Source organism: Trachypithecus francoisi, unplaced genomic scaffold, assembly GCF_009764315.1.
Source record: "Trachypithecus francoisi isolate TF-2019V2 unplaced genomic scaffold, Tfra_2.0 Lachesis_group20, whole genome shotgun sequence".
In the NCBI taxonomy this organism is placed as follows: domain Eukaryota; kingdom Metazoa; phylum Chordata; class Mammalia; order Primates; family Cercopithecidae; genus Trachypithecus; species Trachypithecus francoisi.
Window position 1 is genome coordinate 11,837,126 of NW_022681466.1, and position 15,444 is coordinate 11,852,569.

Below are 15,444 nucleotides of genomic sequence, written 5' to 3' on the forward strand. Positions count from 1 at the left end.
TTTCCCCCTGTGGCACATGACGGTATATGGGGGAACTACTCCCCAGATTATATAAAATCCACGTCAAATTAACACTCTGTGTCTTTGGTCCACATCTGGGAGTAGAGAGGCTGACCTCTTCATTATTTTACCTGTGTCTTCATTGTAGCTCTAGGGAAGAAAGAACACACTGCATAACCAAGATGGCCAACAGTACAGTCTGAAGATTCTTTATCTCACTGTAATAACAGAAAAGCCAGCAGCTGCTCCGCTTGCTAGCCTTCCTTTCACCTGTTTGAATCACGCGTGGATCACTCCGCAGTTTTCATTTTAGAAACCGCCTTCCACCTCTATGCTGGTGCTCCACTCCCCATGGCCTCTACAGGCTCACCATCTTCTCTCCAAACGGGATCCTGCTAAATGCTCTGTTCCGTTGCCCCCACAGGCTCTGATAAACATCATTAAGCCTCCAGTGAGGGATCCCAAAGGCTTTCTGCAGCAGCACATCCTGAAGGACCTGGAGCAGTTGACCAAGATGCTGGGACACAGTGCCGACGAGACCATCAGTGTAGTGCACCTCGTCTTGCGCAGGCTTCTCCAAGAGCAGCACCAGCTCTCTGGCAACAGTGAGGGCAGGGGCAGGGGCTGGGCGGGGATCACACAGCACAACGACAGCAGAAGCAGGCTTGCTCTCTTGGCGGGCCACCCCACATGCAGCCAGTCTGAGCTCTGTCTGTGCTGTTGCTGGAGACAATGAGAGAACACACAGATAAAATCGTGTCTAGGGAAGGCGATGCCTGGAGCTGAAAAAAGGAAGCACTTTGCTTGCCCAGAGGCTTGAAGGAGCTGCTCTGTTCTCTCCATTCACCCCTGCCTGGCTAAGACCTGCAGTATTCGGGAGCGTCTGCACACAGGTGTTCAGTGTGCATATATGGGGAGTCTTCAGTGCTGAAGTCAGCCCCGTAGGCCATCCCGCTGCCACGCTGGGAGCGCGTGTTGTCCACACAGAGCGTGTGTGTCAAAGGATCAATCACCATCACAGTTGTGTGCTGATTAAATGTTTATATGTCCACAGTGATGTAAAAAAAAGAAAGCTATAAAATATTGTATTCACCGAGCTAATTTTCTATTTTAAAAATTTAAATTCATAAAGAAAGAGAAGGTCTATAAGACAACTTAGTAAAATGGTTATCTGTGAGTGGTGGAATTAAAAGTGATTTTCTTTTGCTAATCTGCAGAAATCACAATTACCACTGTGAGGACAATATTAATTTAAAATAACAACAATAATAGCAATAAGAAGTACTGCCCCATGACAAGAAAATCTGCTCCCACCTCAGCTACTTCTTTGCCCGAAACTGGCCTTCCTATTTATTTTCCATTTTGAACAGTCTGATTTTATTTTAAGCCTCTTATTCTGGTGGGATTTCAGCGAGGTGAGCGCACCCACAGTCACATCGATGAAATGACAGAATCCTGGAAGCAGGCGGAGGGTTCCCGCAGCACTCCGCAGCTGTGTGGTCTGCCTCAGGGCTTGGGTGGCAGCAGCCGAGATGGCTGGTGGTAGCCCGGCCACTGTTACCATGCCCTGGGTTTTGGAGCTTAAGTTCTGTTCTTTCAGTAATTTTTTTCAAAATGGTTCTAAGATTACAATTATGTAGGGTAGAGGAATTTTTAGAGATTGACGTTATCTTCAAAAGGTCATTAAGTTGGTGGTAACAGCAGGAACTATTTCAAAATACTTAATTTAGAAATCTATTACCTCAAAATGAGTGTTATTTCTATTAAACGCTTATTTAGTGTTTATTATATGCAGACTGCTGTGTTCTTTGTGCCTTGGGTAACCTACACATTTGGAGTTTTCTTGTAGGGTTTTTAAATTCTGACACAAGATTGTCAACCAAAGAAATGAGGAACAACTGGGAAAAGGAAATCGCAGCTGTGCTTTCTCCTGAACTGGAGGTAAGCAGTAGGTGGGGATAGCTGTGTTGCTCCTCTGACCAGAAAGGAAGGGTCCCGGCATCTGCTGAATGCTCCTTGCCTGTTGCCCCTCATAGCGGTGCCAGCAAGAACCTTTGGCTGAGCCCCAGATGCTGATGCTCCCCACCTCAAGTCACTCCGTCCTCCTCCTGTCCCCAAGTGCTCTTCCCTCCTGCAGCTGGTCATGAAGTCAGTCCGAGGAATTCCTGGGAATCCAGCAAGTGCAGGCAGTACTTTTCTCTCCATGCAGAATGTAATGTACAAGGCAGAGAAATAAACTATCACATATACCCACTAAAAATGAACTGACAACCATAGATTAATTACTCGTCTCGCAGCCAGAATGTTACTAAGAGTAATAGAGAGTTCTGAATCTCATTCCGTTTGGGGAGACATACATCTATAAACAAAGAACACTGAAATTAGAAGATCAAAGGGAATACCTGATTACATGCTCAGAGCAGGGGATAAATGCCCTAATATGCAGACGCCCACCGGTGGAGTTACTGGGTGTTCCAATCTGTTTGTAGCAATAGCTCACTTCCAGAATTCTGTTTCATTTTCTCCATCCAGCATCTAGATAAAACCCTTCCCACCATGAATATTCTCATCAGCCAAGATAAGCGTATCAGCTCTAACCCTGTGGCCAAAATAATCTATGGCGACCCAGTGACCTTCCTGCCCCACCTGCCCCGGAAAAGTGTGGTCCATTGCTCTAAGATTTGGAGCTGCAGAAAAAGAATTACAGTTGAGTACCTGCAGCACATTGTGGAACAGAAAAATGGCAAAGAAAGAGTGCCCATCCTCTGGCATTTCCTGCAGAAGGTACGTCTGGCTCACGGTGGCTCCTTCCCTTTTTCGGTAGAGCTCCCCGGGAGACCTGAAGGCCCTGGGCTTTTACGTAGTATAATCATTCCTAAAGACAGAACATCTTCACAGACTATTTCAATTATTTGATTTTGAATAGAATGTAGAAGACTCAGGGCTAGAGATTTTCATACACATCAAACCATACGATTGCCAGAAGCACCAAGTCACAGACGAAATACACACCCAGGTTGGGATTAGCAGTGAGCTGTGGGGAAGCTGGAGGCCAGGAGAGAACCTCCCCTCATCACTCAGCCACACAGAAAAGGATGCAGTTCTTTCCCAGCCGCTGGGTTCCTCTCTGTCCGCAGTGCCGGAGCATGGGCAGATCAAACAAAACTCCTCCCTGCGCCCAAGCATCAAGGCGTAGATGGAAGATGGGAGTGAGTGGGTGTGCGCTGGCGGTGGTGGGGTACTGGGGAGCAGTCAAGTGTACTGGTCGCATTTGCTGGAATTAGAAATGTACTTTTCTAACTTTCATCCATTTGCAGTTTCATTTTCTACAATAGACTGTCTAATCATTTCTCTCCATGGACTAGTATTTGCTGTCTCGCAAGGATGAAGATGATTTAGAAACTTCTGTTGGTCAGTTGAGGAGTATTAGTTCACAATGACAGGAAGGACTTCCTATCAATGCTGTGGTCTCTCTCTGAGATGCAGTTTCATTCCATCGAAGATGCTTAGACCCTAGGTCTTCGGAAGGACACCCAGGAGTAAGGCCAGCCCTCACTGCCTGAGCTCTGGGTCTCTGCTTTCAGCTGCTTCTCTCCGTACCATGGGCCCAAGGGACAGATTTCCTTCATCAGCCCTTGGTGGACGCTGCTGATGCGTCAGCTCCATCGAGCCTGGGCTCCCTCTTCTCCGTCCTCCATTTCTGACACACTGCACTGTCCATAGACTTGTGGGAAGAACAGGAGGGCCCTTTTCCCATTTTCAAGCTCCATGCTGTATCACAGGAAATGACACTGACCAGATAAAACTACAAATACAAGTCTCCCAGCCAGTCTCAAAGTCTGTATCCCCAATAACATTTTTTAGGTAAATAAAAATTGTTACCGGGTGGTCTTCCCTTCTCCAGGAAGCAGAGCTGAGGCTGGTCAAGTTCCTGCCTGAGATTTTGGCCCTGCAAAGAGGTCTAGTGAAGCGGTTCCAGAACGTCCCGCAAGTTGAATACAGCTCCATCAGAGGCTTCCTGAGCAGCCACAGCTCAGGTGTGGCTCTGCTCTGACAAGACCAGGACTGTCCCATGTCTGGTGGTTCGAAAGGATCACTGCATGGGGGACAGGGTGGGGAGGAGGGAGGAGGCGCTGATGGGGGATCTACAGCCTAAGCTGGGTGGGGGGAGAGAGGTGCTGATGGGGGCTCTACAGCCCAAGCTCTCAGCATGCGGTGAAGGGTGCTTGAACCCCAAAAACATATTAGAAGCCTTCACCAGAGCTGAAAAGCACCTCCCTCTTTAGCTCCTCAAACTTGGCTCATGGCTTCAAACAGCACCTCAGCCATGCTCATGACTGCACAAAGCAGCAAAGACGGGCTCTCAGCAGAGCATGTAACTAGGGTGGTTTGGCCTTGCAGGGGGTGCTATCATACGGTTCTTACAAAGTATTCTGTTCAACAGAGGGGCTGAGGCAGCTACTTCAGAAGAGAATCACAATCTTCCTGTCAACATGGAACAAACTGAGGAGATCGCTTGAGACGAACGGTTCGTGTCCTGTCCCTCTGTACCACTAAGCATTCCAGGAGAGGCTGGTCTGAAGGCTCTTCTCATCAGCCTGACTTGGCCCATCCCTGTCAACACACAGAACTGTGTTTGTTTTTTTTGCTTTTGAGATGGAGTCTCACTATGTTGCCAGGCTGGAGTGCAGTGGCTCCATCTCGGCTCACTGCAATCTCCGCCTCCCGGATTCAAGCAATTCTCCTGCCTCAGCCTCCGGAGTAGCTGGATTACAGGCACACGCCCAGCTAATTTTTTTTTCTTTTTTCTGTATTTTAGTAGAGACGGGGTTTCACCATGTTGCCCAGGCTGGTCTCCAACTCCTGAGCTCAGGCAGTCCACCTGCCTCGGCCTCCCAAAGTGATAGGATTACAAGCGTGAGCCACCACGCCCAGCCAGCACTGTGTTAATGCTTAATGTGTGTCTCTTTTTTTTTTTTTTTTTTTTTTTGAGGCGGAGTCTCGCTCTGTCGCCCGGACTGGAGTGCAGTGGCGGGATCTCAGCTCACTGCAAGCTCCGCCTCCCGGGCTTACGCCATTCTCCTGCCTCAGCCTCCCGAGTAGCTGGGACTACAGGCGCCCGCCACCTCGCCCGGCTAGTTTTTTTTTTTTTGTATTTTTAGTAGAGACGGGGTTTCACTGTGTTAGCCAGGATGGTCTCGATCTCCTGACCTCATGATCCGCCCGTCTCGGCCTCCCAAAGTGCTGGGATTACAGGCTTGAGCCACCGCGCCCGGCCTAATGTGTGTCTCTTTTGATGGTGGTGTCTGGATAAGTAAAATAACGTGTCAGGAAAATAAACCCTCAGTCCTCTTCAGTCCCTAAATATGGCATCAAAAGGGAGCTGAAAGCATTTGAAACTCTATCAGTATCCAGGGGCAGAACCGAGACCAGCTCTCTGTGGAGCTAATGGCTTCTGCACCCTCCTCCCCACGCCTAGATTCTGTGAGGAGTAGGAACTCCTCTCTGCTTAAGAATAACCGTGTCGTTTAAAGGTGAGATCAACCTACCCAAAGACTACTGCAGCACTGACTTGGATCTGGAGGCTGATTTTGAGATCCTCTTGCCACGCCGACGGGGCCTGGGCCTCTGTGCTACCGCTCTTGTCAGCTACTTGATTCGCCTACACAATGAAATTGTCTACGCGGTGGAAAAACTCTCCGAGGGAAACAACAGGTGTGTGCACGAGCCAACAGGAAATGGTGCCTGCTCAGCCTGGGGTCCCTAAGCCCAGTGGGCAGACCTAAGCAAGCTTCAGCCCCTTCCCTAACAGACATTCACTCCTTCAGCCGCCCCCACCAGCGACCCACCTGTACTTGGGTATGGGTTTCCTCTGCTCCAACTGTGAGAAATCACGTAGGAGCCAGCCCCTGCCACGTGGAGCCCTCGGCCCACAAGCCCGGCCTGGACGCCGAACGCTGTCTTTCTGCCCCTCAGCTATTCCGTGGATGCCGCCGATGTCACTGACCTGCACGTCATCAGTTACGAAGTAGAACGGGACCTGACTCCACTGATTCTCTCCAACTGCCAGTACCAGGTGGAGCAGGGCAGAGAGACCCTACAGGAGTTCGACCTGGAGAAGATTCAGCGGCAGATCGTCAGCCGCTTCCTCCAGGGCAAGCCCCGGCTGAGCCTCAAGGTAGGGCTGACTCCCGCCACTGCTGCTCATTTGGTCGGCGTGTCTGTTGTGAACAAGCAGCCCTTGGAGTGTTTCTCACAAGGGGGAAGCAGCACCTCACCCCGCAGTCTGGTCTGCAGGGCTCTCCTGAGCCCTCTCCTGCAGGGCCATCTGCACCTCAGTCCCCCAAGGGACTGTTGAGGTCTCTTTTTTTTTTTTTTTGAAACAGGGTCTCACTGTGTTGCCCAGGCTGCAGGGCAGTGGTGCCGTCTTGGCTCACTGCAACCCCCCTCCACCTCTGGGCTCAAGCGATCCTCCCACCTCGGCTTCCCAAGTAGCTGAGACCACAGGTGTGCACCATACACCCAGCTAATTTGTGTATTTTTTGGTAGAGATGGGGCTTCATCACGTTGCCCAGCTTGTCTTGAACTCTTAGGCTCGAGGTATCCACCCACCTTGGCCTCCCAAAGTGCTGGGATTATAGGTGTGAGCCACTGCACCTGGCTGACTGTTGATGGCCTCATCATGTAGGTTTTTCTACCAGTTAACGGCACTACCACCCCCACAGCCCCTCCTCCTTCAGCCTCCATGGGTAACCTGCCAGCAGGTGCAATTAGCTGTACCTTCTGTGTGTCCTCACCTGACTGCCAAAGCCCACACTGCAGTTAAAAGCATCCTGTAAGTTGGACTGCTAGCCACTCCTAACTGGTCCCCACCTCCAGGTTCTTCAGTCCACGGCCTAAAACCCACATCTGCCTCTCTTCTTTCTGTGCCGGATGGCCCTGCCGCATGCCGGATAAAGCAGACACTGTTGTCTGATATGGGAGGCCCTGTAGCTCGGCCTAGCCCAACCTTCCAGCCCTGCCTCCAGCCATAGTAGCCCATTTCCCTGCACTGCATCCCGTGACCTCACGCACTGGAGCCACACAGCAGGCACTTTCCCATCTCTGCTCTTTCACCTGGACAGCACTTGTTCCTTCCAGCTACAGTCAAATCTACTGTACTTATGTACGGTACCACCCGCAACTGGGCCAGGAACTGTGAGAGCCCATGGCTGTTTTTTTTTTTTTTTGAGACGGAGTCTCGCTCTGTCGCCCAGGCTGGAGTGCAGTGGCCGGATCTCAGCTCACTGCAAGCTCCGCCTCCTGGGTTTACGCCATTCTCTCGCCTCAGCCTCCCAAGTAGCTGGGACTACAGGCGCCCGCCATCTCGCCCGCTAATTTTTGTATTTTTTTGTAGAGACGGGGTTTCACCGTGTTAGCCAGGATGGTCTCGATCTCCTGACCTCGTGATCCGCCCGTCTCGGCCTCCCAAAGTGCTGGATTACAGGCTTGAGCCACGCGCCCGGCCTCCCATGGCTGTTTTTAATTCATTCTCACAGCCGTGTCCTCTGGCAGAGTGATTGCCTGTGCATGGTCTGTGCCTTTAGTGACTGAATGAATAAATGAATGGGATATGCACAGATACCTGTTGCCCTAGCACCTCCTGTGGCGAAGCTGGCCACGATCACGTGACAATATCTTGTCATGTAATTGGCCGTGGGGGCTCGCTGGATTCCCGGTTGTGTTACTGTTTCCATAGATGGTGGGTTAATGACAGAGAGGGGCGCTCTTTGCCGAGGGATACACTGGGCAGTGCGGCACTACGCTGGAGTTCCGGCTGCAGATTCTGTTTGTCATCTGATGGAAATGTCCACAATGGATTTAATTTTTAAAAACCTTTTTTCTTTCTCAATTTAGGGAATACCCACTCTGGTATACAGACATGACTGGAACTACGAACATCTCTTTATGGACATCAAGAACAAAATGGCGCAGGTGATCCTGATAAACCTTATCCTCTGCATGGGGCTTTCTGCCTTCTCAGTGTGTTTTCCTCCATGTTAGGCCTACTCCAGCCTTGCCCCGGGTGTTTGCTGTGAGCCACAGTTTCTGCGGCCTCCCTGAGGACCCCAGGGTGCTCCTTAAGAGCCCAGTGCTCTTTGCAGAGGGCAAGCAAGACAGCAAATCAGCAGGTTTTCTTGTAGAGTAAAAGCAGATTGACATCTTGTGGGTTCGATTCTCAGAAATGATGTCATGGCCATGCCTGCGGAAGCGGAAAGTCCGTGGAAGCTGTTTGTTCCTGCTCTCGGCAGGCCCCTATTGATAGGTAGACCTGTGTGTCTCCGCGGCCTCCAGGGTTGTTTGAAGATTCACTGCCCTCATATCTATTTCTATGGAAAGTCTGGAAAGCTGCCTGCACACAGCGCGCCCAAGTGTCACCTGTTAGAGAGCTGACCCCACACGTGGCTTGGGCAGTGAAGGGGCTCAGCTCTCTTACCAGCTGGTGAGACACCAGAAACCCAGCCCGCAGACATCCCTCCCTGCTTTCATTTCCCAGGACTCCCTCCCCAGCTCGGTCATGAGTGCCATCCGTGGACAGCTGCAGTCCCACAGCGATGCCTGTGAAGCACTGTCCGTCGTAGAAGTCACTCTGGGGTTTCTGAGCACAGCTGGTGGGGATCCAAACATGCACCTGAATATCTACATTCAAGACGTCCTGCGCATGGGTGATCAGACGACTCACGTGTCAAAGGTGGGTCTCACGCCGAAAAAGAAATCAGCACAGCCCCTCACCCTCGTCTCCTGCTTCCTGCGAGGGATAGGGGCATTCAGGGAGTGCCACTCTAGGCGCTCCTGAAAAGGACGGGGAGACAAGAACAACCGCTCACCCAGTCAGCCCAGCATAAACAGGACACAGCAGGGACAGACACATGCTAGAAATGCCAGCAGTCTAGATAGAGCCCAAATGTGACTGAGTACATGAGGCCCCTGCAAACTGCGTGATGTTAGTGGACTCTGAGGTGCCACAGGAGGGAAGGTAGATAGGACAGAGATGGCCTTCACAAGGAGGGAGATCACATTAGTACAGGGCAGAACGAAGAGAAGAATGCCTGTGTGGAGAGCACTCAGGCTCCCTGGCGCATGGCATGAGTCGGGGTGTGAGACCTCAGCCCCCATTCAGGAATTCTGTTCCTTCTGCAGGCCTTAAACAGATGCCAGTTAAAACACACCATTGCCCTCTGGCAGTTCCTGTCTGCTCATAAGTCTGAACAGCTGCTGCGGCTGCAGAAAGTAAGTCTGGTCTCTTCCTCTCCGCCGGACAGAGGGACTGCACTCCCTTCTCCCTGCAGGCTTTAATGCTTCATTTGCTCTTCTGTCGTTTTAGGAGCCATTTGGGGAAATCAGTTCAAGATACAAAGCAGATCTGAGCCCAGAAGATACTAAGCTCCTTAGCACATTCCTAAATCAGATTGGCCTAGACGCCTTCCTGCTAGAGCTGCACGAAATGATCATCTTGAAACTAAAGAACCCCCAAGCCGAGGGGAGCTTCAACCCTGAGTGGAGGTATGGATTTGCACACCTGTGGGGCGGGGCCGACACAATGTTCTGCTGTCTCTCCTGTGATCTTCCATAGACACAAAAGTAGTTATCCCATTTCCTGCTTTTTGCCATTACCGGGGCACCTTAGGACTAGCTTTTTGGTTTTAATCTCTGCTGGGTTTTCTTTAAGCAAGTACACAAGTTTTGCAGACAAGAGTCTTGCTCTGTTACCCAGGCTGGAGTGTGGCGGAGCAATCTCAACTCACTGCAACCTTGGCTCACTGCAACCTCCGCCTCCTGGGTTCAAGCGATTTTCGTGCCTCAGCCTCCTAAGTAGCTGGGACTACACGTGTGTGCTAACATGCCTGGCTAATTTTTATATTTTTAGTAGAGACAGAGTTTCACTATGTTGACCAGGCTGGTCTCGAACTCCTGGCCTCAAGTGATCTGCCTGCCTCGGCCTCTCGAAGTGCTAGAATGAAAAGGCGTGAGCCACCACACCCAGCCTAAAAGTCATATATTCTAATTTTCACAAGTAGACTATGTCAAAGAGAGGTACATTTTAAATCTGATACTACGCCGGGCGTGTAGGCTTACCCTGCAATCCCAGCACTTTGGGAGGCTGAGGTGGGTGGATCACCTGAGGTCAGGAGTTCAAGACCAGCCTGGCCAACATGGTGAAAACACAAAAATTAGCAGGCCGTGGTGGCACACCCCTGTAGTCCCACCTACTCAGGAGGCTGAGGCAGGAGAATTGCTTTAACCTGGGAGGTGGAGACTGCAGTGAGCCAAGATCGCACCACTGTACTCCACAATCCAGCCTGGGCAACAGAGGGAGACTTCGTCTCAAAAAAAAAAAGAATAGAAAAAGTTATACCAATGTATAAAGAGTGTATGAGAATACTCAACATTGTATATTATCCATGTTTTACAGTGTTGCCAATCTAATGGCCAAAATGCTATCTCATTTTCACTTGTATTTCCCCATTTACGGTGAGGCTGAACACGTTTTTTATATTCATCACCCATTTGTATATCATCCTCTGAATTGCCTTTATATATTTTTCATTTTTTGAGACAGTGTCTCACCCTCACCCAGGCTGGAGTGCAATGGCACAATCTCAGCTCACTGCGACCTCTGCCTTTTGGATTCAATCGATTCTTCTGCCTCAGCCTCCCTAGTAGCTGGGATTACAGGTGCCAACCACCACGCCCAGCTAATTTTTTGTATTTTAGTATAGAGACGGGCTTTCTCCATGTTGGCCAGGCTGGTCTCGAACTCCTGACCTCAAGTGATCCACCAGCTTTGGCCACCACACCCAGCCTAAATTACCTCTTAGTATTTTTATTTTTCTTTTGCGCTTTGTCTCCATAATGGTTGTAAGAGCTGTCTGCATAAAACAGGGGTTCATCTTCTATGCCGTGTGCCACAGTGCTCTGTCTCAGCCTTTCATTTTATGAAATCAAATCTCACACAATTTTCCTCTATAAAGGGTCTCTATACAAAAACCCTAGGATCTTCCTTATCTCCGGATTATAAACTAGCCTCTCATTTTCTTTTTTTTTTTTTTTGAGACGGAATCTTGCTGTGTCACCCAGGCTAGAATGCAATGGTATGATCTCAGCTCACTGCAACCTCTGCCTCCTGGGTTCAAGCGATTCTCCTGCCTCAGCCTCCCGAGTAGCTGGGACTACAGGCATGTGCCTGCCCAGCTAATTTCGTTGTATTTTTAGTAGAGACGGGTTTCACCATGTTGACTAGGCTGGTCTCGAACTCCTGACCTCAAGTGATCTGCCCGCCTCGGCCTCCCAAAGTGCTGGGATTATAGGTGTGAGCCACCGCACCCGGCCTGTCCTCTCTCTTTTTGTGCTTTCACACACTTGTTCACCAGTTTAGGTGTGAAGTAAGGATTTAACTTGACGTTTTCCTGACTAGATCATCAAACGCCAGTCTTCCTCACCAATATGTTTCCTATTTGCTATTTTCCTCCATTATGCTATGTGGCATATACCTATATACATTATGTTCTTTGAACTTATTCAACAAGTCTTTACTAGCCTGTGCTTTTCATGTACATAAAAAAGATCCCTTCCCTAAAGAACTTCCCATCTTTTGTTAATGTGAAACACATAATACAAGATTTTTTGAATGGTGAGGCCTTGTTTAGCAACGCTGTGGATAAACATCACCTTGCTAGAGGCCTAAAGCCACAGGAAGGGGCCGGCACAGGGCTTGCTCCGTGGGCTTGTCATGTTTGTGTACGGCATGTGGGAAGCAGCAGTCAGGCACCAGAGCCTTGAACCCAGGATGCTAGTCCCAGTTCAGGAACTCAGGTGATTGACCTTAAACTGCTTCTCAGGATTTCTGGGGTTTTTTTTGTTGTTGTTGTTGTTTTTGTTTTTGAGACGGAGTCTCGCTCTGTCGCCCAGGCTGGAGTGCAGTGGTGCAATCTCAGCTCACTGCAACCACCACCTCCCGGGTTCAAGCGATTCTCTTGTCTCAGCCTCCCAAGTAGCTGGGATTACAGGCACCCGCCACCATGCCTGGCTAATTTTTGTATTTTTAGTTTCTCCATGTTGGCTAGGCTGGTCTTGAACTCCTGACTTCAAGTGATCCACCCGCCGAAGTGTTAGGATTACAGACGTGAGCCACTGCGCCCAGCCTAGGATTTTAAGTCTTAATGAGCATTTTGGTTCTGCTGATGACAAAAGGAAAAAGTGACATGAGGGGACTGACTGGTCCCCTTATATTATATGAGAGACTTTTTATTTTATTTTTTTGAGATAGGATCGCACTGTGGCCCAGGCCGGAGTGCAGTCGTGCAATCTCGGCTCGCTGCAGCCTCTACCTCCTGGGCTCAAGTGATCCTCCCACCTCAGCCTCCTGAGTAGCTGGGACTGTAGGCATACACCACCATGTGCCCAGCTAATTTTTGTATTTTTGCTAGAGACAGGGTTTCGCCATGTTGCCCAGGCTGGTCTTGAACTCCTGAGCTCCAGTGATCCACCCACCTCAGCCTCCCACAGTGCTGGGCTTACAATACGTGAGCCACTGTGCTGAGGAGACTGTTTTAAATGCTCTCCTATTCTTTCATTTTTCAGCCTGAGAGACACTCTGGTAAGTTACATGGAAACTAAAGAAAACGAAGTTCTTCCGGAAATGGAATCTCAGTTCCCAGAAAAGATACTGCTCGCCAGCTGTGTCTCAGTGTGGAAAACAGCTGCTGTGCTGAAACGGGATCGACAAATGAGATAGAATTATTTCCTCAGCTGTCTTTGGATGACCTGGGAGAGAAGGCTCCTCTCCTCTCCTGCGGTGTGGACTTCATCACGGACTGGTGCTTTTGCATTCAGAAGGAAAGCTGTCAGCATTGTACCGAATTCAAGACCAAGGCGTGCTACGTGAGCTGACAGCTTTTTGAAGGCCGAGCTGTTTCTGGACCATGTGTGTACATGTTCTGAAACTTTCTCATCATATGAGTACTGTTCACTGGGAGATGACAATGAAGATTAGATGAAATTGGAAATAAACCAATATTGTTTACATTCCAGGAGACAAGTAGCTCAGCCACACTCGCAGTAATGATCTGTGCCCGCTTGCCTCTGGCACTGCCCACCCCCCCCTTTTTTTTTTTTTCTAACTCTGTACTCACAGAAGAGAATCTCATTTTCTTCTTTCTTCCATTCCCTTAAATTCTGAGTATTGTACATATATTTCTGGGTTTCCAAGATGATGTGAAAAACTGCCAGACTGTTTTTTGTCTTCTCACAAAGACAAGAAAAATCAGAGCATTTTGTGAGTGCCTTAAGATCAAACTAACCAGATCTGACCCACGCCCTCCCAATGGGTCCCAGACCGATTTCAGAGGGTCAGAGCCAAAAGCCTCATTGTGAAAAGCACTGGACTTGGACCAGGGACACCATCAGGGCCTTGGTTTCCTCAAGCATAAAATGCTGAGTGGATTCACCGCCAAAGACCCTTCTGATCTAATATTTTGAAATTATAAGAGAAAACTAGATGACTGTAAACTTGGTCACAGGCCTGGTTCTGGCAGTTCTTTGGGGAGTTTTTTGTAGCATTATGCCAAATAAACATGCAGTCGCCGTGTGCTCTCGCTTGTATGAATATGTAAGTCCTTTCTGTGGTTCTCAGCCAAGGCATAAAAACTAAGACTCAGCGCGTACAAAATCAGCTACGTTTCCGAAAGAGGGAAAAGAGTCCCCGGGCCCGGATCTTGTGCTGCTTTTCTCACTGCAGTGTTGCCTTTTTTCTTTCCAAAATCTGCTTTGATACTTAGGACCTCTCTGGACAATTTCTCTTCCTAGACAGCTCAGCCCAGCTGTTGATAAGTTAGAGGCAGTATCCTTAATATTCATTCTAAACGAGTTAACGACTTAAATTGAAATTGGGCCCAAGGAGTAAGAGCTACAAAAATTCAAAATGTCCAGGACTCAGCCATGCACACCTTGAGCAGCGCTGGCAGGAGGCACGGAAGGAGCTGTGCTCCGTTCTCCTCACTGTGATGGTGCCGCCACAGTGTCTGATGAAGGGCAGAGTGACCCAGACTGCAGGCAGGAACTGACTTACACAGTCCCTGGCATTTAGTCATCCGTGATTGTTTTATCATTCTGGACTGTGCAGAGCCACTTGCCACCAAGATCTGCATTCCGACTGCCTGTGAGTAGGTGTAGGGGCCGGGGGCTGGCCTGCTGAAGTCTTCAACTTGCACTCAGAGCTCCTTTGATACCTCAGGGCTGGCCGTGAGGCGGCAGCTCACACCCAGACTCACTGGCCACACCTCAGCAGCGGGGAGTCCACTGTCGGCCTCTTTCTGTTAAGGCTTTTTTTTTCCCCATTTTTATGAAGGGTTTTAAACTGTTTCATTTTGTATGCTGTGCTTCAAAGCCTTAACTGTCATATCTTGCATTATCTTGTTTGTACAGAAATATAGTGGCCTAGCAGAGGCAAAACAAAGTGAATTTTATTTTACTTGTCATACCTGTCTTAATAAACCAGAGTTTTGCTGCTAAAGAACCCTCCTCTCTGGGGGCAGAGCTTCTATTTATGGCACATAGACATCAACTAGGCTTTTGGGAATCGTTTCTGTTGTTTGTGGAAACGTCCTTTAGAAGCACCCATGAAGAAGTATGTTCAGACTGTTCAGACAGAAAACATGCTCTGCCGTCGAATGTGAGATGGTAAACTTTTCCTCTGGACAAAATGAGAGCAGCCCGGCGACTCCACAGTGGAGTTGAGCGCCACTCCCTGCAGCCGGTCTGGGACTGAAATGCTTATAGCTCAGCCTCAGAGAGGAGTCCCCCGTGCCCTGCCTAAAATGACTTCACTGGCAACAGCGGGGCTGCAGCTAACAGGAGTACAGGTAGGAGCTAACTAACTTCACCCATGAGTCCACTTGTGGGGTGAGAGAGAAACAGTAAGCCTTCCAGGAGCCCACTTACGTTTGAGTGCTAAAAATGCCCCTTTAGGGGGAAAATTGCATTTTCTCTTCCAAAAAGGAAAGACTCTTCCAGGCGAGAAGAAGAGGCATGCTGGCCTGCATGGGAACACTCGCTTTGTCTGCCCTGCGCCAGCCTCACCTCACCCTGCAGTTTCTGTTTCCGCCATGGATGCCTCATCACCAACCCTGACCTTCCCCCTCCCAACCCTTTATTCATCCTCACTCCTGCTTATACCTGCTTCCCTGGACAGTTCCCTGCTGCAGAGTTCTTTCTGCTTTCAGCCCTACCTTGGTGGTGATTTACCTAAAAATCTTCACAACTGATTATATCCTCTTCAAGACCTGACTGTGAAAATATTAGTAGAGTGTGCACACCTGTAATCCCAGCTACTTGAGAGGCTGAGGTGTGAGGATTACTTGCGCCTGGGAGTTCGAGGCTGCAGTGAGCTATGATCGTACCACTGCA

General features: G+C 49.4%; 1 protein-coding gene across 6 annotated transcripts in view; it reads left to right on the forward strand.

Moving 5' to 3' along the window:
- RNF213 (ring finger protein 213) overlaps positions 1-14,551 on the forward strand; it is a 142,253-nt gene extending 127,702 nt beyond the window's left edge. For all 6 annotated transcript variants that reach the window (XM_033182516.1, XM_033182517.1, XM_033182520.1 and 3 more), the window contains 12 exons: positions 425-605; positions 1,850-1,941; positions 2,533-2,784; positions 3,905-4,037; positions 4,445-4,528; positions 5,535-5,715; positions 5,977-6,178; positions 7,897-7,974; positions 8,537-8,731; positions 9,181-9,270; positions 9,365-9,543; positions 12,622-14,551. In XM_033182516.1, coding sequence (XP_033038407.1) covers positions 425-605; positions 1,850-1,941; positions 2,533-2,784; positions 3,905-4,037; positions 4,445-4,528; positions 5,535-5,715; positions 5,977-6,178; positions 7,897-7,974; positions 8,537-8,731; positions 9,181-9,270; positions 9,365-9,543; positions 12,622-12,775 — 1,821 coding nt within the window. In that variant the 3' untranslated portion in view covers positions 12,776-14,551. The remainder of the gene's footprint in view (positions 1-424; positions 606-1,849; positions 1,942-2,532; positions 2,785-3,904; positions 4,038-4,444; positions 4,529-5,534; positions 5,716-5,976; positions 6,179-7,896; positions 7,975-8,536; positions 8,732-9,180; positions 9,271-9,364; positions 9,544-12,621) is intronic.
- Positions 14,552-15,444: the final 893 nt, after the last annotated feature.